The following is a 12,250-nucleotide window of genomic DNA, read 5'->3' on the forward strand; positions in this document are numbered from 1 at the left end:
TGTTCCACCGTGCTCAAATGGCAGTTGCTGCTGGTGCCACCGTGCCTAATGAACAGTACCATCGTGAAAATTACAGAAATGCCATTGGAGGGGTATTTTGGCCATAACTTTCAAACGGTATGTCTGTTTCGCATGCCGTTCGGGGGGATGATAGATCTTACTATGTAGAATATCCCCAAACTACCACCAAGGATTAGATTAAAGAATAAATTGGTGAAATAACCAAAATACCCTTTTTACCTTTTCGGGTCAAATTGGACTTTCGGAAAGGTCGGTGCTGAAACGATTTGTAGGTGTGCTAGATATTATCTATATAATGCTACCTAAAAAGCACCAAAGTCAGAAAATGGGATTAGGATGGTCAAATCATTAATGTCCCCTCTATGGTCATTTTCGGTTCCTGAAAAGTCCGAGGAGAGAATGGGTTGAAGAACGAGTTTCCCTAATAATTATGGGTCGACCTATCATTCATCTAAATGTTCGGAAAAGGTCTTGGGTGGTCTCATTACCTTTTGAGCTTCTTGTACACACAATGGAGGTTTTTGTTGAACCACATGCGATTGAGCAGTTTTACCAGAGTCTTCATTAGTCTTCAATGGTAAATCAATCCGACACTCAACATATGTCTTGTAATTGAAAAAATATGAAATTAACATGAACCTCCTCTGATTCTTTACCCAAAAGTGCACCTTCCTCTGAATAGTGCAATCTTTCCTCCACTCCCCCTCCGTCGAAGGTTGAAGCCCTCGAAGCTCGTCCATCATTGTCCGAAATTCCCTAGGTTTGGCTCCTCTTCAGTTCCCATGAGATCGAAATCATAATCTCCTACCTGAAGGTCCTCATTCCTACGTTGTAGATTTCTCAAATCCCCCATCATCTTCCCAGTAAAAATCAGCTCATTCCGAAACTTTTAACCCATATATGACAAAATAACTCGACTGTGGTGTAGGATGCCCTTATAATTGCTCTTTGAAAAAACGTATTTAAGTCATTACCTCAACGGTACAAAGCACTAAAACACATTGAAACAACTTCAGCATTGTTTACAATAAGGATTAGATTCATATAAAACACTCATTCGAACAAATAGAACTCTAAAAAAAATTATATTGGCACCTCAACTTTTACTTATTCCCAATTATTTTATTTTAATTAGAGTGTCACAAGTAAACAAGTAAAAGCTGAGGTGCCAATAGCAGCTCTCTCACACATCTATTCTTCTAATTTCTTTATTTCTCGTCTCTTTTTTCCTATAATCTCTTGTTTGTACAGAGTTTTTTTATCCCATAATCTATTCTTCTAATGACTTTCTTTCTCGTCTCTCTTTTTTCCAATGAATGATATACTCTCCAAATTTCTTTCACTTGTTTGTAGGGAAATGTTGGTTTAGAAAACAGGAGGTGTGCCAACCTTTTTATTTTGCTTTTATAAATTATTGTTATGCTTTTCTTCTTACACCTCTGTTATCTACTTTCCTGTTAAAAAGTGGTCATGATAATATTTAAGAAACCCCGCTAATGGAGGTTAAATTTAGCTAGTTCGACACAGATTTTTAATCCACCAGATGTTACGAGATAGTTGGATTGGAGATCAACGGTGGCAGCCTCATTCCATATTTCAGTACACACAAACATACACCCAAACTGGGTTCTTCTTTTGAAGAGAACAAAAATCAAGAAACCAACTTCATGGTGTCATCCAAGATCCAACTTCAAAAGGAAGCTTGAAGACATCCCATAACATGACTAGAGTAAGTTCTTTTGGGACAACTTCGTTGTGTCATCCAAGGTTCCAACTTCAAAAGTAAAAGATGTTCCACAGCTAGACAACAAGAGAACCAGAGAATAAGAAACTGTGGTAGAAAGAAAGAAAGAACCTTAAGAGAGGAATCAATTGGGGTAGCTGAAGTTGAAGAGCAAAGTCACCTTACCATCAGTCTACATCTTATTTACACATTTGTTATTCATGGACACATACACATAATCTCTCTCTCTCTACACACTACCACAGACTGCACTAGACATGTACAAGACACAATTAACTAAACACAACTTCAATTTTTTTTTTTTTTTTGAGAGAGAATATCACACAATGTTTTAAATCATTTCAGCATACCAAGGCCCATGAACACTACCTGACACCGTCGCTATCACGATCAGCACCTCCACAGCCTTAACCACTCTCTCCATAAGAAGAGAAGCCCCTACCCGCCTAAGAGCCATTTCTGCCAATTCTCTACCCTTCACCCCACTTCCTCCGAATACGACCCCCCTGGCTGCAAGGTAAACCGCCCGAGATACCCTTTCAAACACAGGATCCCCAGCTCGCAAACTCTTCCCTAACATGTTTGCCACCACCTCCTTCCTTGCTTGGAGTTTCTTGCTGTCCAAGGCATTGTCACCACCTTGACCTTCTACGAACTCATTAATGGTTTTGACAATATCTGTTATAGACACATCCTCAACCTGGTCCAAAAGTTCAGTCAGCTGTTTGGCTGCTTTGGATACTGCATTTTCCATGTCTGCAGTGCTGGTAGCTAAATTCTCACTCAGAAGGGTCTGCCGGAGAACCAATACGCTGTAGATTTTAATAGATCCAAATTAGATTACCATATAAGGTAGCTATGGCACTACATGTGAGTGCATCTCAAAAGAATTGTGGTATGTTTTGTGCTTAAAATGATCATACCAGTTTGAAATTTACCCCAGAACAACTCCTAGGTAGGACCCATCTAATAGAGGAATGAAGGATGAGGAAATAAAAACTTTTGTTTACCTACCTAGTTGAGATGACGATAATCTTCTGAAATTGGGCCTGAACAGACCTTAGCCTTGTGAGATTAAGTTTAAGCGTTTCGGGTATAGTCTCCTGTGTTACCCCATCTATCTCACTTGCTAACTTTAACAAGCCAAGCCTCACCAACACATCTACCCTTTCTCCACTGCATTCGGGTTGTTGATTACCTGCTATCATTATTAGTAGAAAATAGTCAATTAGAAGACGAACAAAAAACAAAGGACACCTTTTGTTCTACAAATTCCAAAACCTATTGTTGTTTCAGGATTCAAACCTGTAGTTGTGGTGGTAGATATCACTGTGCTTTGTTTTGCTGCCATAGGAACACTGCCACCAGTTCGAAGCACACTGACGGGAACAAGGCCCTGAGAGGAACTCAAATAACTTGACATCAAAGCATTTAAAGAACTGGTGTGTTCATCCCACTCCTGCTCTGAGCTGTCCCGTACAGATGAAAGCCATCGGACAGTCAGCGGTAGAGAGTTTAAGGCATCACATGGAGATCCATAACGGTTGTCAAAAGCCTTTTTCAAGTATTCCAAACCAGCTGGCCCCTTTATGAGTGGTTCCATCATTCTAATACGCGCTTTGCTTATGTCTCGCTTAAGTGTCTGTCGGCACTTGCACAATATTTTAGTATTTAAACTGCTTACCATATCAATTGTACTAAATTTCATGCTAATATTGATTTAAAAAGGATAAAGGAGTAGCATTAAACCACACCTGAATTTCCTCTAGAACAAAGCGGAGACCCTTGATCACTGCAAAAACAAATGGAGTATTTGATTTGTCCCCGGTTTGAGACATCTCGCATAGTTCACTTATTAGTTTCTTGTGGGTTTTGATTATCTCATCCTCATTAGCTGGAGCAGAAAGATTCTGCAGAGTGACTACTGCAAACTCCAAGATCTTTCCAAGATAATCCATGTCGACGGTTCCTGACAGTAGCACCTTTGAAAAATAAAAAAAGTAAAATATTATTTACATTATTATAAGAACAGTAGTAATATATGTCTATAGACTGTAGTAATGGTAGTGAGGTTAGTTACCTACCTGAGAAAGAATGTCAACATCAATAGCATCACGAATATCTTGCCTCCAACTCTGAGGAGCTATCTCACACAGTTCATCCCTCACCTCCTTCATGAGTTCAATCACACGGCTATAGTCAGGCTCATCCTGTTTCATAGATTCTGCAACTCCATCCCAGAAAGCCTTCTCCATCATCCCTCTTATTTTAGCCTTATCAGAAAGGAAAGAAACAAATATTAGTACTGATTATCATCTAAGATTATTTTGTTTAAAAAATGTTATGGGAGAACAAAGTAAAAGTTCTACACTAACCTTGATGCCTCCCTTCTCATCTTCATCACTGACATTGAAGTTGTCAACAAAAGCACTCCGATGTTCATGGACGATTTCATTTGCAAGGAGTTCATTTACTGTCGCTGACTTTTCACCTGAAGAACCTGATTGACTGTCCACACTATTGTAAGAGGTGGAGGAACTGAGTTCTTTGGATTTAGAAGAAGAATCTTCCTTAAACAAGGAACGGACTATTCGGCTTGGCTTCTCACCACCAACTGGAATCCTTCTTTCATCTGTGACAGGAGCTGAATAAGGGGAAGCTGAAGGACTCGGCACATTTGGAGGTGAAATATGAATGATTTGCGAGACCAATGGACTCCCTTGCTCCTTTGCTTCAAAGAATCTAGAACGCATATCTGAGAGAGCAGAATCCATACGTCCAATCCCAGCAACACCACTAAGATGATGAACTTTCTCCCTTAGAAGTCTCTGATCTTCTGTGACCTAGCATCATCACGAAAGAGTCCATGAGACCAATTATCCATGCAAGTGTTAGTTACTATGTAGGCAGTGAGGTTATCCTAACACACACAAAGAATACAAATCCAGACGTTAATGGATTAAACCTAAGGTAATCCTATTGCTTTGGTGTAGAAAATTTTACACTGCAATATCTTGTATACATGGTGCACAGGCACAGGGGAAACGACTTGGAGGACACATCACTAGCTGAGTTCTGGGATCTTCAACGCTAAAAATGGTTTTCTCTCTAGATTTCCCAATAAATTATAAAAGATCAGATGGTTATATTCTTCTGATCAGACCGAAAGGAAGTGTAAGTGACCACAATTGGTAATCATAGACCATTACCCCTCTGCTTGTGCACCACAATACAGTCACGGTTTGTACAGTAGTGATTTTTTGCCCACAGCACCACAACCGTTTGACATGTGGCAAAAAAAGACAATAAATATGAGAGAAAATCTCTCTCCTACCCACAATGAAAAAAGGAAATTTCCTGATTGCATAACCTTATGGCATTCAAAAATATGATCCGATGCCACAGGGTTGTAGAGGACAAAGTTCTACGAATTAAAAAAAGAGAGTTATTTTTCACCGTTGAATTTAATTTTAAACTTGGGTGCTCGATAGCCTTCCATTTTCAACCACTTGGATCAAGCTTGAAAAAAAAAAAAAAAAAAAAATTAATCTGAATTTTTTCATGAATTCTAGAAGGTTGTGGAGTTTGATTGCCAACGTACCATGTGAGCTCAATGACCATTTTTAAGATTGGAAATCTTCAAATTAAAATTCATGGGCAGAGGACATGTGGGCGGGAGACAGAAATTTCTCTCCAATGATTTTGACTTTTTGCTCCACATGTCAAACTGCTGTGGTGCTGTGAGCAAATTTGCTCTCTGCGCTGAGTAAAAAATCACTCGTTGGTATATTGTCCTAATGGTGTGGCATACAACAATTCTCTAAATTAACACCAGATGTAAAGAAGTCTATCAAAAGGAAATAGGAGAGAGCTTCAGTAGACCCAGGTTAAGTGAAAAACCTGTTTCTGAACAGCTTTCATATCATGAGTCAGATGACCATTATCTCCTTCTGCAGTTAGCTTGCATGTCTGCATCATAGATAGCTCAAGTTGGCAAGCAATTCTGACCAAATCTTCCTCTAGGGACCTAGCATCCTTGACTTTCCACACCACAAATCGATACAGATAGGAGCACCATGCAGCATCAAAAGATTCCAGTTGGCCTCTAAAGGTTCTTCTACTCGGCAATGTATTGGCAAACTCCTCATGAGTTTTCTGAGTGGGACCATCTAATACAATTTTGATTAACAACTCAAACTCACGAACGAAATTTGCTGCAGACTCAGCGAGGGTAACCTCAGGTTCCCCTTGGCCATTGAAAACTGCGTCTGGCTGGCCCAATATCATATAAGCACAGAGCACTACTCTAACAGGATACCTTGACAACTTGGCTGTATTTTGAGTTCCTACTCTACTGGACCCTACTTTCTTGCCTCCTCTGCTCCGGGTTGCACTACTTGGTGTGCTCCTTCGCTTCGGAGAAGCTATGCGTTTAAGCAGATGATCAACATTATCCAAACTGGATGACCTATTAGTAGCATTAATAGTTCGTGACAGTGTGATACGGTTCTCCAAACGATCGAGTAAAGCTTTTACAGTCTGAAGGGTTGCAACTGATTCAATCCGAAGTGCAAGCTGTTCAAATGGCATCAACTTGACAGATTTCTCATTTATTTCTAGGGCCTCGTATTCTTTAGCTAAAGTAAAGGTAGTTTTCCTTGACTTCAAGAACCGCCTCCAGCACCTGAATGCACAACAGTTTTACCATCAATGCATCAGAAGAACTTTTATTTTTTTTTAATTTTTTGTTTAAAAAGCGAACTACCAACACAAAAAGATACCTTCCATACCTTGCTAATTTTCTTGAAAGGAGATCCGCTTGCCGGCACATTTTAACATGAGTAGAGCTATGTTGACTTCCTCTCTGCCTCAAATATTCTGCCCTCTGTCTCTTTGCCTATTCATCAAAATATATTTTTCATGTCACAAGAACAATAGCAAAAAAAGCAAATGGGGAAAATAAAAATCACTGACATAATTTGGTGAAGGACACTTTACACTTCATATACAAACATACCCTTTGAAGCCGATCTTCCAAACGGTCCTTCATTCTCCTTCTCTCAATCTCTCGCTGGTGATAGACAGACTTAGCCACCCGACGCACTTGCATTACCCTAGCGTGTGCCCGTGTCTTTTCTGCTTCCAATAATCCCAAACGCTTCTTCTCAGCAGCTGCACGCTTTTGGCAGATTGCAGAACGAACACACTCCTTATACTTGCTCTCTTGAACCATTCTCTGCAATAATGACTGAGCAGTCCTCTCCTTTGCTGCAGCCTTTCTCTGTCTGTAAGCGTTGAGGAGAAGCAACCTGTTTTCTTGTGCTTGTTGCACCCGTGATTCAACTTTTGTTACAAGCTCCTCACGTTCCCTCTCTACACGCATTTCTACTTCACTTTTGGCTGCTTGCCGCAGCTCATCCAACCGAGCCAAGCGCATTTGAGCCTTCGCCAGAATGCTCAATCTGTTGGTTTGTACAACATGAGGATAAATTCCATATGGTTCTCAAAAGGCTTCAAAGAATTCATATTTTCAGTTTTGAGGATTAAATTGCCACTAGGACAGGTAAGTTCGGGTCCCACAATTTTGAAATTGCTCATAATGAAAATGATACCAATAAATTTTCAGACCTTTTCCCAAAAATTATTAAAATCTGGGAAAAAACAACTCCAAAAATCTAAGACATTAATTGGAAGAGTTCTTAACAAAGTGGAACTTGAGCAAACAGAAAATGACCCAACTCTTGTGAGATAAAAACTACCTTTTTTGCTCAGCAGCATGGAGTTTTGCTTCGAGGCGTTGAGCAAGATCTTCATCTTGAGATGAGGACCATGAAGGACTTCTAGACTTTGGCCGAGCCTTGCTAGACAACCACTCATGGAATTGCTTCAATCCAAAAAAAGATAAACCAAAGAAATAGGTGAGTGCTGGTACAATGATATTTTATTCCATTAATGAACAAACACCAGTAATGAATGAGAAATTGATCACAATAGGAAAGAAATAGCAACTGTAATCTTTCTGAAACGAAGAACAAAGGAGGACATAATGACTTTTACCAACCACCAAGACATCAAACTTGTGACTTACAAAGATTGATGGGACAAAGATTAAAACAAGAAACAAAGAAATAAGAGAACCAATTTGGTTTTATGCCAAGGAGATCAACAATCGATGCACACTTTCTACTTAGACAAATAAATTAAGGAGATCAGAGAAAAGAAGACGACATCCACACAGTTTTGATTATTGGAGATGAAAAAGCATAAATAGTACCTAAAACAGTTGATTTGCTCGGTATTAGAAGGAAATGTGTCCCAAGTAGATATATTGACATAGTCAAGAGCATGTACAATGGGGAGCAACAATACAAATGGTGATGAAAAAAATGAATTCCCAATTATAGTCAAAGTCAAAGATTCAAAATATGGATTTACAATGGCAAGGTAAAACTTCAGAGAAATGGGAAAAAAGAAAAAGAAACTGAAATCAACATGGATTTCATAGATGGGCTTCCAATTTCGCAAGGCAAGAACATGATCATGGTAGTTGTAGATCGGCTTTCCAAGTACGCACATTTTCTCTCTTTGTCACACCCTTATGATGCCATTACCATAGCTCGTTTATTCGTGGATCATATCCTTAAATTACACGGGATGCCAATATTGATAGTCAGCGACTGTGATACCACTTTTACAAGTGCATTTTGGAAGGAACTCTTCACACTGCAGGGGACTCAACTCGTTCTTAGTTCAGCATACCACCCCCAAACGGATGGCCAATCTGAAATTGTGAATAAATGTCTCGAAAATTATCTCCATTGTTTCACAGGAGCAAAGCCTAAGGAGTGGTCGAAATTGTTAGTGCTTGCTGAGTGATGGTTCAACACCAACATTCCTCTACGAAGCTAACTCCCTACGAGGCTGTCTATGGAATTCCACCTCCGTGCCTCTTATCGTATGTTCCTAGTACTACATGAGTACAAACTGTTGAAAAAAAGCTAAAGAGTCAAGATCAGACCCTCAACATTCTTAAGGAGAAGCTTCAAGTTGCCCAAGAGCGCATGAAGAGGTTTGCCGATCTCCATCGGACTGAACAGGAATTTGAAGTTGGTGATTGGGTATACTTGCGTCTGCAACCCTACCACCAACATTCTGTCACTGTAAGGCGAGCTCTCAAGCTTTCTCCTAGGTTTTTTGGTCCATACCAAGTTGTCCAACATGTTGAACAAGTCACCTATAAGCTTGATCTTCCATCGGAGGCAACTATACACCCTGTGTTTCAGGTTTCTTGCCTCAAAAAGAAGCTGGGAGTACACACAACTGTCCAACTTACACTATCACCAGTTACCAAAGAGGGTGTTCTTCATCCCGAACCAGCAACTATACTTCAACGACGAATGGTTAAAAAGGCAAACAGGCCGTCACAGAGGTCTTAGTACAGTGGCGAGGCACTGAAGTGGAGGATGCAACATGGGGAGAGCTACCCAAGCTTAAGGAACAATTCCCTAACCTTGAGGACAAGGGGGAGGCAATGTCATGTGCAGAGAATCTGATCAAGGGTAGTTTGTGTGCATCCTTGATCTCTTAGTGGAGTTCCGTTAGTTAGCCAAGTAGTGTTTCAGTTATGGTAAAGTGTTGTCTTAGTCATGGGTCAAGTAGTTGTAAGGTTGTGGTGTCCTAGTTAGCAAGAACCTGTCCTAAGTAGAGAGTCATGTAGAAGTAGTTATTGAGTTGTATTTAAGAAGTTGTGGTAATGAAGGAGATGAGAGAGAAATATTGTTCTGTTTTATTTGTTATTGGAGGATTGGCTCCCTCGAATTATCTTTATTTTCTTGATTCCCTGATAAATACATTACAGCACACTAAGGGAACGTCAATTGAGATTGCTTGTTCACTGAAAAGAAGACCGATAGGAATCTCAATTAGAAAGAGGTGCTATTGAAGGTTCTCAAAGAGATCGAAGACATTTGAAAACACTTAAGTAATAGAAGATATAACTTTAGATACAAATGACTACAGAAACATGATTCGTTCAGCCAACCCAAATTGTTAGGGGGAAGGATTCTTAATTCATGTAAATAGGAATACAAATCTTATCCCAAAGATTTGGGGATGACTGTAATGGAAGAAAATACTAGTAAAGTTGGAAAAAGATGGAGAGACAGAGAGTAAGAGAGAAAGAGAGAGACCCATAATATTTAAAAAATAAAAATAAAAAAATCACCACCTACCCCCCCCCCCCCCCCCCCCCCCCCCCCAAAAAAAAAAAAAAAAAAAAAAAAAACCACAAAAAAGGCTCGGAAAAAATAGCAGAATTGAGATAAGGAAGGAAGCCCACAAGAAAATAACGAACTTTATTATATAAAAAAAACCGTAAAAAGAACAGAAATTTGGTGAGAAACTAGAACACGGAAGAAAAGAGCGCAAAACTCACTCAAAGAACCCACACAGAGAAGGAACAAAATACTAAACATTAAAGTATTAAAAAAAAAACATTAAATAAATCTTACCAAATGAAGGAAACAAAAACACCAGGTGAAATTTCCAAAGAGGGAAAAACTACAAAATCAAGATTACCAATCTGTTTAAACACTTTATTTGTTTTTAAATATTTTTGGTAACAAAACAACTTCTTCCTGTGATCAAAACAGACCATCAACCTAAAGATAAAAAATTTGGGCAAAAAATATATATCAACTGGAGATGAGCAAACTACACGACTCAGAGAGAGAAAAAAAATTACACAATCCAAATCCAAAAATTCGACAAAAATAGCCAAATAAATAATAATAATAATAATCTAAGAACAAGAACAGAACCGAAATTAAACCTACTCGTCTTCGAAGATCGGCTTCTTTGAGCTTGGCTTCAATTTCTTCTACGGTCGTAATTGAAGAACTCTTCCCTTCCATAAGCCTTCTCTGTAATCTCCGAGGCACCTTCGCTGGTGGCGATGAAGATGGCGAAGATGAATCATTCACTGGAAAATCCAAACCAATTGCGACATCTCCACCGGATTCCGTCAAATCTATCCCGGCAGCCATCGATCCACGATCGTCAATCGATGAATTTCAAAAAAATTGGGTGATTTTGGATCAAATTTCAATCGATCGAAATTCGAAACCTAGAAGAAAAAAGAAAAGAAAAAGGGGAGACAGAGACAAAGAGGAAAAGCAAACTAACGAAGAGACGCTACGTTTCTTCTTCTTCTTCTTTGTTTGCTACTTTTCTTTTTTCTTCCTTTCTAAGCCTTTTATTTAAATGTTGTGCTTTTAATTATTTATTATTATTTAAGAAATTCTGGAAGAATGTTAAATCAATATTATTATAATTCCTCTAGTCTGTCAAATAAAAACGCGTGTAATGAGGGTATTCTAGTAATTTCGTATTGTATAAAACCTCTTAAATTACCGTAACATCAGGCAGATAGCAAGTGGTTGCTATTATGTTAAAGAAGGTTTAAATGGGTGATTTATACATGGCCCCCTCCATGTTTTGGTCAATTATTAGATATATCCCTCTTTGTTTTCAAACTGTTGGCACGTCCCTTGACCTAGGTCATTTTCTTGGATATTCATATAAATGATTTAAATATCATCATCTTCAATCTCTAATTGACAACCCCCCCCCAATGATTTTCTCCCAAAATCAATCATCTTTCAATCTAACTTTTGCACTAATTTTCAACTTTTAGATTTTATATCTTTCAATAGGAAAATATTGAAATAACATTGAAATTAACATCATTTCACATGTTGATGATGTGGATGTGTGTCCAGAAGAACAATAGACGCTGTTCATTGAGATACAAGTGGGAAGCATATATGATTATGTGCACACCAATGTGTGAAACAATGTCCATTTTAATGTTACTCCAATCTTACTCTTTTCAATACTCAAATCAATAGTAGAAGGTAATATATTTTGGAGTATAATAATGAATTGTGAATAGAATTTTCTAAGAGAGAAATCAAGGAATTTTGATTTGAGAAATTGAGAATTATAGCTTTTAGGACATTTTACATTAGTCTTTAAGGAAAAAACCCAAGTCAAGGAGACTTTTCACTTAATTGCTGCGTCAAAACATGAAAAAGCAAAATGCCAATAATGAGGGGTTTTTAGTAATTTCGTATTGCATAAATATATTAAATTACGACATACAACTTGTACACGTGTTAAACAGAGGAGACAAGTAGATAGCTAGTTGTAGGCTAGCGGGAACCTTGCCACTTGACCAATAACGTGAGCCACCGAACAACTTCAAAACGGCACTCTTCTCCTATGATCTTTTACAAAAATGCCCTTCTGATTATCATTATTGACCCTAATAAAGTAATTTTATTTATATGTACGAGAATCTGCTAACGGTCGGGAATAAATGGGAATCCTCGACGCACATAATACACCATGCACTCAATAATAATGAAATCTGAGCCGTATATCTTTGAGGGTCGCGAATTAATCACGAATTCTGAATTTGACTTT

At 38.6% G+C, this 12,250-nt stretch overlaps 1 protein-coding gene across 2 annotated transcripts; it reads right to left on the bottom strand.

Moving 5' to 3' along the window:
* Positions 1-1,858: 1,858 nt before the first annotated feature.
* LOC147404545 (T-complex protein 11) lies at positions 1,859-11,004 on the bottom strand. Of its 2 annotated transcripts, none has more exons than XM_086440555.1 (11): positions 10,600-11,004; positions 7,525-7,649; positions 6,783-7,227; positions 6,556-6,662; positions 5,666-6,449; positions 4,141-4,608; positions 3,850-4,038; positions 3,520-3,747; positions 3,071-3,407; positions 2,780-2,963; positions 1,859-2,577 (listed from the first exon to the last, which is right to left on the bottom strand). In XM_086440555.1, exons 1-11 carry the CDS (start codon positions 10,807-10,809, stop codon positions 2,097-2,099), a joined length of 3,558 nt encoding a protein of 1,185 aa, XP_086296681.1. In that variant the 5' UTR covers positions 10,810-11,004; the 3' UTR covers positions 1,859-2,096. The 2 variants fall into 2 exon arrangements, with proteins under 2 accessions (XP_086296681.1, XP_086296680.1); XM_086440554.1 differs by having other exon boundaries at positions 2,780-2,966.
* Positions 11,005-12,250: the final 1,246 nt, after the last annotated feature.

Source organism: Akebia trifoliata, chromosome 4 (genome assembly GCF_017979445.1).
Source record: "Akebia trifoliata isolate Shusen 1 chromosome 4, ASM1797944v1, whole genome shotgun sequence".
Taxonomy (NCBI): domain Eukaryota; kingdom Viridiplantae; phylum Streptophyta; class Magnoliopsida; order Ranunculales; family Lardizabalaceae; genus Akebia; species Akebia trifoliata.

Coding starts and splice junctions, on each gene's coding strand:
- LOC147404545 (XM_086440554.1), bottom strand. CDS start 10,809: ATGGCTGCCGGGATAGATTTGACGGAATCCGGTGGAGATGTCGCAATT. Junction 6,450..6,555: donor CTTTCAAGAAAATTAGCAAG/GTATGGAAGGTA, acceptor TTGTGCATTCAG/GTGCTGGAGGCGGTTCTTGA. Junction 2,578..2,779: donor ATTATCGTCATCTCAACTAG/GTAGGTAAACAA, acceptor TAAAATCTACAG/CGTATTGGTTCTCCGGCAGA.